The sequence below is a fragment of the Amphiura filiformis genome, chromosome 6 (genome assembly GCF_039555335.1).
Source record: "Amphiura filiformis chromosome 6, Afil_fr2py, whole genome shotgun sequence".
NCBI classification, from domain to species: Eukaryota; Metazoa; Echinodermata; class Ophiuroidea; order Amphilepidida; family Amphiuridae; genus Amphiura; species Amphiura filiformis.
This window is the reverse complement of record NC_092633.1, coordinates 59,646,088-59,661,496: the sequence shown is the minus strand read 5'-3', so window position 1 is coordinate 59,661,496 and position 15,409 is coordinate 59,646,088. Positions and strand designations below refer to the sequence as shown.

Sequence of the window (15,409 nt, the reverse complement as noted above, 5' to 3'; positions counted from 1 at the left end):
TAAATAAATAAATAAATAAATAAATAAATAAATAAATAAATAAATAAATAAATAAATAAATAAATAAATACTATATCGTTTTCTTTAAAACAAATTAAGACGTTGATTCGTAGCCATCACGTATGCTCATAGCGGATCATGTGAATTGACGCATTGTATACTAACCTCGTTTAACACATGTACAATTTGAGATGCAGGAAGCCACAATATATTGGTAATGAGAAACCAGATATTCAGTTTCAGAATTGTGGAGGACCTTTTTGAACGATGCACTTATAATGCTGCTGTGTTTTAGAAAATGCAGTATATTGCAAATATCGTTTGCATAGCCTAGGTAACTTTTCTCATTTCAAATAAAAATTCGGAAAACGGTTACTATTATCATTATTCAGCCGAATGTTGATGTTTTGTTTGGTTTTGTACGAGGGTCGGTCAGTATATAATGAAAGTTGACCTTTGACCCCTTATATTGAATATTTAGATGAAATTTCTAGATGATCACATGAAGAATGTACCTTTATCTTTCAAACCACATATGTATAAATTATATAATTTATGGTATAAATTATACCATATTATACTTGATTACATAACAGTATTAGCATAAATTCAATAGACTACGGATACTGCCAAATCACGCAAAAAGGCGGGCCTTTTAAATTACAGCGAAGGCACTTGTTTATAACGTTCAAAACAGCAAGAGTACATGGCACATATGTCTATTTTTTGGACAGGAGTAAATACTAGCTCCTGGGCACGCCTTTGGTAAAATATGAGACTTGTCATTTATATACTTGGTTGGAAATGAGACGTCCTGAACTTCAACAATTTTAGGACTTTTAGGAAAGCAACATTATTCTGCAAAAATGTCGAAAATAATAAAGCAGTTATTACAAATGACATTAATTATCTCCAAAACGAAACAGAGGAAAATAAAATGACTGGTCTCTAGTGAGAGCTGGTACTCAGGACAATGTTAACTGATGCAAATCAAACAACAACCTGCGCATGCGAAGGTGGAATGATCGATATTTACATGCTGGAAATGTATGAAATTTCATATAAATAGATATTTAATAATTCACGTGGGTTTTTTTATGTATGATCTCAACCTGAAATAATGAGAACATTTTTAAATATAAATTTCTCATTCAAACGATGACCCTCTCTTCGTACCACAACTTTTTGTATAAATGGAACTAGTAGAATAACAATTATATTTTAATCACGGCTGCGAATACTTTTATAGGGAAACTCCCGTTTTAATGTTTTGGGGTTATTAAACAGAAACGTTTGCTATTATTGGCAGTATTAAAATGTTTAGAGAATGAAAATAACACATATTTGGCCACGCATTATAAATTAATTAAAACATTAACAGCTCGACAAAGGTGGTTTTGTGAGCTGAAAGTTTGTGTTCTACTACTATTCCAAAAGGCAGCACTCTCGATACTTTAATTCCTGCGAAAATATGCAAATTACAGCAATACCTCATTTCAGCATCTTATTTCCCTTAACCCTAACCCACCAGGGGCTTTTTGGCGACGAGAAGGGAAAGAAGGAAGGAATAAAGAGAGAAAAGAAAGAAAGAAGTTGTCTGCTCTGGGTGGGATTCGAACCCTAGACCCCTCGCATGCCAAACACGGGATCGGCGACACTTTGCCATGGCTCTTGGGCTTCGCTGGCCAGCAAAACCGTGCCTATATCACTTAGGGCGATTGCGTCTTCACGCCACGTGAGATGCACGCACGAACAGCGCATTAATACAGTAGTATTATATAGTACTCAGGCGTGTTAGGGTTAATAAATCGACTCGTTTTCAGCCAGCGACTGCCCAGAAAACACAGAACATTTTTAAAACGTTTTAAACAGGTTGCATTTTGGGTTTATGGTTTTGGTAAAAACGTTTTTATAACATTAAATGTCGGGTTATATTACGGTCATGAAAACGTTTGAAAACGTTTTGTATGAAAGCAAAAAAATTGTTTTCAAAATGTTATTGACAAATTTATTTTGCAAACATTTTTTGCCAAATGTTTTGGCAACAATTAAATAACATTAAATTAGAATATTTGCAGTAGATTTTCAAAAAACATTTTCTAATGTTATGAAAACGTTTCATACCCGTTTACATATTATGTTCCCATTTTTTTAATTTGCTGCTTCATAGCCTATGATTTCGAATTTCGATGTAATTTTACTTAAATAATCCCGTTTCCATTATTTTATCTTCCTTTTTCATACATTGCATTCTTTATTTTCTTCCCTTTCATTTTGTTACCGTTTAATTTTGTTTTTATTGTTGTTTTCACACTCTTTCAGTCCCATCCCGAATCCTATGAAATCCGCCTTCTACAATCAGTGATAATACAATTCATTATACATAGTAGAAGACGAAGCAATTCCGATTTGAATTACGTACATAAAATCCATTTCCATTCCCATTAAATTGTGTTTTGATGTTTACAACTGAAAACATTTAATACATGGAGTCCTGACATATATTTAGGCTATTGTGAAAATGTAAATGAAGCCTCAAAAGAATTGCACAGAACGGAAACTATATTCAACGCTATTATGTTGGTATCACATTAATTTGTGTCCTTGAAGTCGGAAAAGTAATATGCGTTACTTTAAATGTTTTCAAAATGTTATTGTAAAATATGTTTTGCAAAAATATGTTGTCAACACTTAAATAATATTATGTTAGAATATTTGCAGTAAGTTATCAAAAAGTCTTTTTAAATGTTATGAGAACGTTTTATATCCTTTATATACCTTATATAAAACCCGACATTTAAACATTTTGGCAACCTTTTCTAACCTTTTGCGAATGATATCGAAAACGTTTTGTGTTTGCTGGGTGTAGATCATTGTTTTTATCCTAATGCTGTGACGTAATCAAGTGTGTGATATCATTTTTTTCATGTGTTGTTTGAAAGACAAAGGTACAATGTTTATGTGATCATAGAGAAATACCTTGAAAATAATCCATATTTGGGTCACTAAACATCTTTCATTAATTACTGACCACCCCTCGTATCATATTATATTGTAGTGTATTGAATTAAATTTTAAGGTTGACAAAAAACATTTAAAACTTAATTTTAACATTTTCCTTCTTACATTATAAACTGAAAAATTCTGCTTCTATCCTGTAGCTGAAAGCAGTTCACTTTTCTGGTATTTTTGATATAAGGGTTTATAAATTCCAAATGCTCTGAAAGATAATTTTCTTAAATAAATATGATTCAAACGTTACATACTTGTCTTCGTTTACTTTAGCTGTTCTTTTACCTTTGGCTAAAATCAATGAGCAATGTTTACGTGCTAAAATAAGAAACGAAATGAAATAGTTTACAGATAAATTGCAGACGGTAAGGTAATAGCAAGTTTTACTCTTGGGAAATCGAATCCTTGCAACATTAAACAAAAATAACAGGTGTTTTTTAGTTCCTGGCAGCAGCTTCAGTCACTTCGAAATTAAGAGCTGCTACTAATGTTTCCTCCATTATGAGGTTGTTCGTAGCTCATTTAAAGGGGAATATTCAGAATCATCAAAATACATTTAAATATATGCAAACTTTGTATTCATGAATTCTCTTTAATGTTCTTCAATGTGTTGGTCATATTGTAACTTACAATGAAGAATAACTGGTACTGCTCACACAATTATGAATACTTAAAACATAAATTCTTTACTTACATCCATGATATGTCTTTTTGTGGTAATTATCTTTAACGGAAGGAGGTAACAACCAGTACGATATTTCATCCGGAAAACTAAAACGCTTGTGTAAATTCACCCAGACGACTCAAGGCAATCGTAGATCCATTCTTTGCCCTCATTTTTGGTGATAAAAGGGTTGGCTGGGGGTATGGCGCACCATCAAAGTCGACCAATAGGGGAGAGGCCTACCATTATAGGTTTCTAAAATAAATTCCATGATTTTATTTTGCTCTTATGGAATTATTCCAAGTACTTTAAACTTGGTAGTTTATAGACTAAATTAGACATTTCGTCATATATTTAACAGAAGATCTGGTGAAATATGGACTTTTTGCCCACAGTTATTTGATAGCATGTAAAACTGTATTCATTTTAATGTTTAAAGAAAAGTTAAACAATGATGGCGCTATTTATATAGAAAGCAAAATAAAGCTTCTACGCAACTCACATTTGGTACACACACCGGAGCGCTTTCACTTGGTCAATCGGCGTCTCCAGTGGATGTTATTGCTCTGAAAATTTGTTGCTGTAGTCATGTTGTTGAGACGCCGGATGACCCGGCGAAAACGTTCTGGTGAGTGTACCAAATTTGAGTAGCGTAGAAGTTTAATTTTGCTTTCTATTTACGTTTACCGCTACCTATGAATATACATCATTATCTTAAATCTTGGTTGCATTTTTACCAAAATCTGTATGGGCCAAAATAGCGTAAAATACAAATTTTTGGCACATTGTCCGAATAAAACCCCATTTTTTGGAAGCTCGAAGACTTAAAGCCTTAATATATGATTTTGGTAAATATGTTTATTTGGTCATTCTTTACCAAATATTATAAAATATCATTAGTATCAACTGTCAAGAAAGTTTTCTGGTCATTTTAAGCCAAACTAATGAGGTAAAATGAAAGAGAACACGTAGCTGTTTAACTGTGGTGTTCTATGGTGGATTTAAAGTCAGAATTATAAATATTTAATTCAAACTTGCTCTGTTATCCTAAAAATACAATGATTTTAACCAAATCCATTTAGGTTTAAGTTGGTACACGTGTAAATATTACAAATTTGCCATAAATCAGGTTTGAAAACAATTGACCGAACTCATTTAAAAAGATCGTACATTATGGCTTTAACATGTACAGTCTGTCTAAAAACAGATATCCCATCGATAAATACCGCTCAGAAAGATGCAACAAAAATAATTTTTTCGTCTTAGCCCCGAAATTTTTATTTTGCCCACTACAGGCCCCTCGTCCTTGTTTAGCGTGTAATTACCCTTTCTTCGGATCCAAATGGCTTCTTTAAGCCACATGGTAGTGTTCTCAGCTTCACGATCAATGACCTTAGAGTCCTCCCAATTGATGGAGTGATTTGCCACATGATCGGTGATGGCATATACTATGAATGTCAGAAGATTTGCGTTTTGCACGCGTAAATGGTCTGGATTCAAATTTTCAGAATACACCGATTCAATCTCAACTTGTGTCAAATTACTCCTCTCGGCAAACGAAATAGTAAACTAATTTGTTTGAGCAATGCGTAACATCAGAATCGGATGAAATTATGGGCCATGAAGCATTATGCATGTAAATATTTCTATTGGACTTTGGCTACATAACTCTGAATACAAATTGGACCAAAATTGTAAATTAAGTATGCTTTTTAATATAAAAGGATATGACTATTTCAAAAAGTAAAAAGTCAGTAGCTGTTGGAATAATTTTACAAGAGCGAAATGAAAATCATTGATTTTACTGTAGAAACCAATGGTGTGCCTCACCAACTCCACTCTATGGTCAACTTTGATGGCCTTTCCTAAAACCGGGTAAAATGCTGGGGTAAAAATTTTAAATCTTTTAAATGAGCACAAATGATGGATCTATGATTAGCTTATGTCGTTTGGGCGTAAACAAGTGCATTTTTTTACGACGGATGCTCTCTGTGTATTTTTTGGTATATGACCTACTCGACGTTATAACCCCTGAAATAAAAGCACTTGACCTTTTTTTATTTCTAGCGAATCAGCAGTGATGAGAGGAACAATTTGAGATATATTATAACATGATAGGACTATTTCGCACCCATTATGACCTGCGAACATTCGTGAGAACTATAGGGGGCATATGAAAAATGGAACTAAGTCTAGTTTTATCATATGAGGTGTAAGAATTCCAAAAACATTAATTCTACTAATGTAGAAACCTGTGTAAATAAGGGCATATTCGCGTACTATTTGAGTGGAAATTATCTTCTTTCGTTTACGCTTTTAGGTTTGGTCAATTTTATTGATTTATTTTATGGGCGATGTTATATAATACATCGTTCTCATTTAACGGATTGCATCTCAAAATGATGGCCTTGACCATGTACTTTATTTCATCTATATGACTACCTAGTCTTCCAAGAAAATGAAGAGTTGAACGTAGCCAAGAAAATTGTACATGTATTTGAGCAGCTGTTATTTTACACAGTAAAGTACATGGACTGTATTGGTATTTTGGAACATGAATATCACCAGAAAATAAACTGCCGATTTGTACCCCTTGATACAAAATTATTCCTAAATGAAAATGCAAGGTTTCAGTATGAAAATCAGATACCAACGTTTGCACAGTATTTTTTGTGGAACCTGAAAGCACATTATACACACCAAATTGCATTCTCAATACGAGGAATGTCCTTCTTATATCATTTTTTTTTTAAATTCCCGATATATAATTTGTAATTTATGGTGAATTCTTACAAATTTGGACCATCCGTCATGAAGATATAATTTTTTAAGTAGGTCTTTTGGGGAAAAATGTATATCTTCAATACAAAAGGTCAAAATTTTCAACTGATGGACGGCTTTTCCTCTACATACCATTAAATTTATAAAGTTTACTTCGAAGATTGTTAAATACAAAAAAATATCATTTTTTAATAATTTACCATAAAATTTGGCCATGTCCATTTAATTAGAAGGACATTCCTCGTATTCAGAATATAATTTGATGTGTCTGATGTGCTCTTATGTCCCACAAAAAAAATTTTGTGCAAACTTAATTATCCGATTCCATAAAGCTTTTAGATTGCATTGGAAGTGGGTTATTATTGTCATTAAACTTGACTTAAGGGTATTAACTAAGTACCATCTACCCAAAGGGTACCCATTTTAATGCTAGTCAGTGCCATATAAAACATCGAATTCATCATTAAGCTTCATTACTTTATATCCGTACCCGTACAGGTTTGTCCGAAGAATCTAGCATTTGCCTTCTAGCAATCATTGTTTACCACTAAATGTATTTTTGACGCTTTAACTACAACACGATTCTTCAGAAAGACGATGGCGCTATTTCATGGTAAGTAAGATGAAACAAAGATTGACAGCAAGGTGCAAACGCGATGGCAGTTATGTTCCATATTAATGTTATACTAAAATGAGTAAATAATCTAACAGATAACTGTACTGGGTGATCTACCACTTACTTCTGAAGCAAGGACCATTATGAGGTTGTTGGCAAAACGCAACGAGCTTCATTTTTTACAATATTTAGGGTTCATGCTTGGTACATGATGGCCCATGATCCTTAGATATTTCCTGCAGTATCATCGACCCCAGAGGTCAAAGGGCATGGGCTACAGTGAGCAATATGTGTAATATTTAAAACAGCTCTAGCTCAAGAACTACAGTGCCCTCAGGGTTCATACTTGGTACAATGAAAACCCATGACCCTAGATGTATTCCATATTAGCTGCATCCCCAGAAGTCAAAGGCTTTAAAATGCAAAATAGGTACGACCTATTAACACAGTGTAGCGCAATAGGTAGTATTTTCTTATAAAAATAGCTCCCTGTGTTTGCAATGATAAAGGCCTGATTAGTACAGGGAACTGATCATTTGACAAAAACTCCCTTGAAAGGGAATGTGTAGGCATTTTGATTTTGATTCCTTGGACCACCTCAAAAGGTTGCCATGATGGAACAAGGAGTGTGGTTGGTTCATGGGGTGTTAGGGTGGGTTAAGGATTTTCAAAGTTTTGTAAGAGAGTGACATGGGCGTCACCAATTTTGAGATTTGGCGCCCAATTGGGTTCTTTTTTTTTATATTTCAAGTGCTATGAAGATGGATCATATATCAAATTAAAGCTTATAACAAATGCTTTCACATGGTGGTCACCAGGTTTTCGTTTGTGGGCAGGTTTAAGGGGTTAGGTGGGGTCACGGGCATAGATATTCGTGTTTGGTTAAACACAACTGTGCCATCTAGTTTCGTATTATTTTTCAGCTTAAATGTCTAATTTACATGGCTTACATTCAGCCTAAATGCGGACCGATAATTGCCAACTTCTGACATCCGAGTTAACGAATTTAACAGAATGTTATACCTGATAATGCCCCGTCTACTTTAACAAACAACACTAGGATTGAACAGGTAAATGCATTCGGTTGTTCGTTTAGAAACATGCCTGAAAAAAAAACCCCAATCTAATAGAGCAAGAAAGCTAAAATCAAACACAGTACAATATCACAAACTTACCTGATTTAATTGTCGGTATTTCTGGTATATCTACCGACTCTTCGTCAGCAGACCACGCCATCTCACTGCCTTCATTATGGTCACTATTGAAAGGACTGTCACTCCCTTGACTTGAGTAATTGATGATCCCTAATTCTCTATCCACACTGCTTGGTCTGCGGCATTTTTCACCCTCGTCCTCTTTACCAGCAGTCATCCTCCTGACAGGTGGAGCTATCTCCACCGGGGGTGTTGCATCATTAATAGTCCTTGAATCCACACTTCCATTTGGCTGTTTCATGGGTGGATCATGTTCAAAAGAGTTCACCCTTGATTGTCGTTTAATATGTTCCTTACTTGCTGGTCGTACCTGTATTACCCCAGAACGACGAGATTTATTGGATTCTTTACTACTTGGTCGCGAGTTATCCTTCATGCTTGGTAGTGACCCCTTCTTAGCTGGACTTACAACGTGTTTCTTGCTATCGTCTATGCTAGTCTGACCATTCACGGGATGCGAAGGATTGGATATTTCATTTGACGACACCTCGCGCAATTTCTCACATTTTGCATGCTTTTTGGAACTCTTTGAACTTCCGGCCGTCTTTTGATCAACTTTTTGTGGAAGTGGTGGTTCATTCGTTTCTATTGTTCCAGGAGTAGTCCTACTGGGTCCGCAAATCCCTGCACCCATTGAAGTTAACGCTGTTGGCGCTGTTCCAATCAGTAGAAATTGATGGATTAACTGTTACTTTTTCCCGATAGATTATTGTTGCACATTTCAATTAGTACCATTTCATAGTGTTGCAGTTCTCAAAAGATTCAACCAGGGCTGCTGCTAGTGGCTGTTACTGCTACAAGGTTTCTGTAGAAACATAAAAAGAAAAAACAAACAACGTGTAATGACTTTTAATACAGGCTGTCTGCAGTTAATGAACTAAGATGAAACATAAAGGTGTATGTCATAGGTAAGTTATACGTAAACAGCACTAAAATAATGCCTAGTTGCGAGTTTATCATCTACACAAAGGGTAGTTTTTTCATTATAGAAGGAAGCCATTTCATGCATGACAGAGCAAACGCGTTCTTTTTTATTTTCGTAATTAACAAATATTTTACTCTAAAAAACCCGAATGTTATCAACCGTAATAATTTGAAAAACACCTCATGTGTAAAACGTATCAAAAGGAAGAGTATTTAACTAAATGTTAGCGAGCTACCTTTCATTATTGGTGTTCCGGGTTTTAAAATGTCACGTAGCATGCAAGATAACAATCATTACTTAAGGGATCTAAAATGAGCGTTTATTGAGTTTCGACAGTATTTTTTGTGGGACATGAGAGCACTTCAGACCTATCGAATTGCATTCTGAATACGAAGCATGTCTTTCTGATATCAAATAATTTTAATTTTTGAAAATCACAATATAATACAAATTTTATGACAAATTATAAAAATTTGATATTTTTCAAATTTTGATATATAACAGTCCTCGAAGTAAATTATATAAATCTAATGATATATTCTTAAAGTGTATGTAGCAGGGAGGAAAAGCCGACGGTCAATTGAAAATTTTGACCTTTCATATTGAAGATATAGATTTTTTTCCCAAAAAGACCTTTTTTTGTGGTGTTTTGGGAAAATAAATATCAAAAATATCAATTTTTAATGATTTGCCATAAAATGTGTATTAAATTGCGAATTTCGAAAAACCAAAATTATTTGATATCAGAATGACATTCTTCGTATTCAGAATGCAATTCGATATGTCTGATGTGCTCTAATGTCCCAAAATAAATACTGTCCAAACGTTCATACCCAGCCCTTAATGACTAATATGTTTAAATTTTTTAGTTCAAAGGTTCTCAATTATATTTATCAATCAAAACACATCCTTATTATCAAATGGAAGTTGGCTTTCACAAAAGAAATTCCTTGAAATGAAATGGTATTAGTTTAGTTAACTTATTAATTAGCCACTGGAGAAGCTGGTGTCATTGAAAGGAACACGATCCTAGCGCCCTCACAATTGCAAAAGCCACTGCACTTAAATAACAAATCATCGTGGAGTTAAGAAACGGTTTAGATAGCATCAGTACATGGCGCTGTGTAGTGACATTTGAATTAACATTTTGTCTTGTTATAATGTGGCAACATTAAACCTCAAATGATAAAGCTAAATTGGTTCCATTTTTCCTATGCCTCCCTTTGCTTCCCATGATGCGCCATAATGGGGATACATTATTTAACATTTTGTTCTATCATGGTGTAATATATATCTCCAATTGTTCCTCTCATCGCTAGGGGTTAAAAGGTAAATTGTCATAATTGCTCTAGGTGCTTCGTTCAGGAGTTCTTCGTTCACCCCTTGATAAATTTGTAACTATTTTTGCATTTTTCTCAAAAATTAATAACATACTGGTAAAAAAAGTTATGTATATTTCAGGGCCAAGGAATCCAGTTACTACACTGGCATTTCAGTGACTCAAGACAAGCGGCATGTTATTTATGATAAGAAAAGAGGTACCGCTAAAATGTACATCATTTCTATACATACCGTAAACGTTCGCCTAATGGCGCTTTTGGATTCTTAGAAATGTGAGAGCGCCATCCTTGTAAAATCTCAACAGCATTAAGGATACGTGTATGTTAAATTGAACAACCTGGATATAAAGCCTCTGAAAAAAATATCGTGACATGACCCAATACTTTAGGTCACTAGGTTAGTTGGTAGAGCAGCAAATGTTTTGGGGTTTCTTCAAGTATTCTTTCTCAAAGTACCATTGGACTTAATTTGTAAATCGATTCATACGTTATACCTAACTCATTTTGGTAAATCTTTTTATAACATTGTAATTTCTTCATATTTTTTTAATATTCTTCAGTTCAAAATTACACCCGTCTATTGTCTGACCCGTTAGCTCAGTCGGTAAAGGGTGCGCCTTGAATGGTGAATGGTACTTGTTCGAATCTTGATTTCTGCCCCCACTTTTATGTGAACAAGGGTCAAGAAATGTTTTTGGATTTTGTCCCCATTTTACGAACGAATATTGTGATTTTTTTAAATTAAATTTAAATTTTCTTATTTTTTTTTAGATAAATAGGCACTGCGAACAAACGGCAACAAAAACCGCTGACAAAATTTGCTCCACCTGCTACCTATCAATGCGTGATATATTCCACTGCATAATGACCTTTGAAAAATAGAACGGCCTCAATGTTTCAAGTTGTATAACTACATTACTTTATTCATTTATGCATTACAAATGATCAGCTATTTTTTCTTTTCTTAAAAGGATCGAACCCAAGTAGATCAGACCATTGATCATATAACTATCAGACCACGAAGTAGTTACGTAACTCCGTGATGGTATCGGAACCAAGCACTGCTTGTATGGCGATCATTACAATCACGCTATTTTGGTACATGTATGCCTTTTTTGTGTACTGATTGTTTCGATCGTGGTTCATTACTTAAGCGCGTGATCCCGTTGACATAGTAACATTACGTAACTTCGATACCGGGCTTCGATACTGAATAGTTGTTGAGTGCACATAATATGGAAAGCCATTGGGGTATTGTGTGCCTTCCAAAGCGCCTTATAACATGTTCTCATTGTGTTGTGGAATCCTAGCCAGTATTCAATGATAGCTATAGAGGCCTTGCGTTTATCGATTGGCTCCAAACAAAGGATTTGAACCGGTTTCTTCCCCGAAATCATGGCGCAGTGCAGTCCATTCAATCAAATGTTGTCATCAACCTATTTGATCGTAGTGCATTTTGTTATGTGTGTGAGACGAACTGTCGCGGTAGATGCAATCATGCTTTTGTTGAATGCATTTGAGTAGTCCGCCATATTTTACGGATGATATGTCATATGCACAGCCTCTATTCAGTTGATCGTTGTATGATTTTGTTCGTTTACTCATTCAAATTTTATTTATATCATTTGAAGACTGAGCCTATTATGATACATCCTCCGTGGAATAGTTTCAAACAAATATAGCTAGGGATTATCAGTCCCAGAACAACGCCAAATATGGATTAAAAGACCTTTGACCTTGGATGTACAACAGCATGTTATGATCTAATGGGAAACTGTGCACATCAACAAACACCATTTCTATCAAAAAGGCAACAGCCGATATAATTTGAAACCACATAAATTACTAGAGTTGGTTCTTCTCTTGGATTTGGACCAAGCTTTAGAATATCGACTGTTGCGTTTTGAAATAAAACAAACCAGAAATTTATCACCCATTGTAAAAGATATGGCACATGTACCGAATACATGTACATACATTGGTTGACCTTGTGGATTTCCTGGCCCAGCCATGCTAACCACATAAGGAGATTATACGATTAACCTAGTGCAGCTATTGTCATAGCAGGGTATTATTATGTAATACTCCTGATCCATATTTGGCACTCTCTTGGACTGATTATTGGGGCAGAGGTTATCTTTTGAATCCTCTTAGAGGGCTATCATTTGTTTTGGAAGGGGGTCCCAAATTTACACAAAGTCTGCCTCAATAAAATTGCGCACCCCTTTGTCTTTTTGAATAAAATAACACACTTTCTGTGGTCATCGTGTGACTCCCTACATTTTGGTCATAAAACATTCTATGACCCCCCCTCCTATTATTCTTTCCAAGACTTTATGACCCCGTATATTTTCGAATAAAATGATATACCTCTTATGACCACTGATGCATAAGCAAGGACACTCGCGCAAATTGAAAGACTTTGTGGCACGCGACAGTTCGTCTCACACACATAACAAATTCCTATACAATCAAATAGGTTCATTACAACATTTGATTAAATGGATTGAGTTACTCTAAAATGAAACGATAAAAACAAAGAATCATGAAAAAGACCCATAAAAGATAAAATAATAAAATAATATAAACAATGTTAAAGATAAAATCAAGAAAATAGAGAATAAAATTTCCTCAAATCCGAAAAAAAGACATTGACATACATCATAATCTGTCAGAAATTACTGCATGAGATTCGAACCATCAATCCTCTCCACAAGTTCTCTTTATCCTCGCACTACAGTCTAATGCTCTGCTCACTGGGCCACAACGTATCAGGTGAATGATTACCGTATTATCATGAACAAGTTTGTTCGATCTTGTTCATAATTGTATGTGTCGATAGGTATCACCCTTTAACTACACGTGCCCTTAATGATCAGTGATAATAATCGGCTTTTACAGGGATGGCGCTCTGTCATTTCCATGAACTCTATAGCGCCATTAGGCGAACGTTTACGGTATATAATGAACCATTTGTCTTGAATCACTGAAATTTCAGTGGAGTAATTGGATTCTTGCCCCTATAATATACATAACTTTTGTTACCAGTGTTTAGTTATTTTTTGAGAAAATGCAAAATTAGTCACAAAATTAATCAGGGGGTGTAATACCACCTTAAATGAATGTCATGCACAGAAGTCTAATTTTCCAAATGCCCCGATTTTATTGTTACTTGTCTCAAATTACTCTTCTCCGAAAAATGAAATGGGAAAATAATTTGTTTGTGAAATGTATATGAAATCGTGGAATTGTGCCCCCTGTTCTACCCACGAAGGGCCCCAAGGTCATAATGGGGAACAAATTTAACATTGCTCTATCATGTTGTTATAAACCTCAAATTGTCCCTATCATCGCTAGGTCAAATGTCTTAACGTGTCTCAAATTTTTTCTATCCGCAAACTGGTAGTGTTGAGTATAACCTAAAGCACCACCCCATCCTGATCGAGAGGTATCGTCGGCTATCTGGATACCCGAACTGTTCTGAATTTCAGGATGTTTTCAGTTTAGGTCATGTATAGTGCACACCCCCACCGCACCACTTAGGTGTGTGTTTGGGTTGATGGGGCCATCAACTCCCCATTCTTCAATTAATCTCGTTACAACTTACAAGTAAGTTAAAGAAGACTCAAATGAATGGATCAAAACGGAAACGACCAACGACTACGTGAAACGGACCTGACTTTACTGGAAGTGAACATCAGAGGACTACGTTCGAACATGGTCGAACTGTCCAATCTGTGCCATGAACTAAACCCATCCATTATTGTAATCGTGGAAACCCTCTTGGATTCTACTCTGAACGATGGTGCTGACTGCGTAACTATATCAACAGCTTCAGCTGTTGTATAGATAGACCTACATCCAACAAATGAGGGATTGCCATCTATTACCTGCAGTGTATCGCCATATTTCATGACAGTGCTCTTGATCCCGAGGATATGGAGCTGATGTAGTTCTCAGTAACAATGAAATCACGGAAAGTACTCTTTGGTTCTGTCTATAAACCACGTAGTGCTAACAGTTATATCATCAGCTATCTGAACTCCACCACCTTGTCAAAGATGTCTGAATTCAATGCACAATCAGTAGTTTTTCTTGGCGACTTCAATATCCACCACAATGAATGGCTTGGTAGCCGTTCAACATAATATTATGCTGCTGGACGCCGCACACTTGAGATGTGTAATGCTCTTGACCATTTTGTTGACATAACACAATTGGTCAAAGAAGCAACCCGGAAGATCAGATTTGTGACTTGGTCATCACTGATCTAGGATGTCACCTGCACAATACATTTAAGATTAAGTTCCTCAGTCCTCAGACCATGTTCCAGTTCATTTTAAACTGAAAGTACCGCTGTACAGAGATAAACCCTACAAGCGCAATGTGATAAGGCTGACTACTGGTGAATGAGAGGTTTTCTTGTAGCTTATCTCTTATATCTGTAGACTGGTCTATTGCACTTCAATGTCGATGTCATGACCCAGAAGAAGCTTGCAACATACATCATCGCCACTATTATCAGTGATGCAATGGAGATTTTCACACCAGCAAAGCTTGTTTTCAAGGAGGAAACTGGTGATAAAGTATGACCACTGCAAACGAGCAGCAACCAAGAAGCGTAGCCCATTCAGGAAGCTAAAAAAGAACAACACCAAGGCAAACAAGGATACGTTTACAAAAGCTAGAAAGGGGTACAATCATGCAGAGAAGGTAGCCAGATGGAGCTATAACAACAAGTTGAAGAAAGAACTCTCAGATGCCAAACTCAGCAGCAAGAAACGGTGGAACACTAGCCTGTTAACACCATGTGTGTCCACCAGAGTTGATATACCAGTACAGTAGTGCTGAAGTGCT

The 15,409-nt window shown here is 35.5% G+C and overlaps 1 protein-coding gene across 2 annotated transcripts in view; it reads right to left on the bottom strand.

Moving 5' to 3' along the window:
• The window catches only part of LOC140155734 (dual specificity calcium/calmodulin-dependent 3',5'-cyclic nucleotide phosphodiesterase 1A-like), a 399,762-nt gene that overhangs the window by 282,587 nt on the left and 101,766 nt on the right, over positions 1-15,409 (bottom strand). For both annotated transcript variants that reach the window (XM_072178672.1, XM_072178673.1), the window contains exon 2: positions 8,249-9,092. In XM_072178672.1, coding sequence (XP_072034773.1) covers positions 8,249-8,921 — 673 coding nt within the window. In that variant the 5' untranslated portion in view covers positions 8,922-9,092. The remainder of the gene's footprint in view (positions 1-8,248; positions 9,093-15,409) is intronic.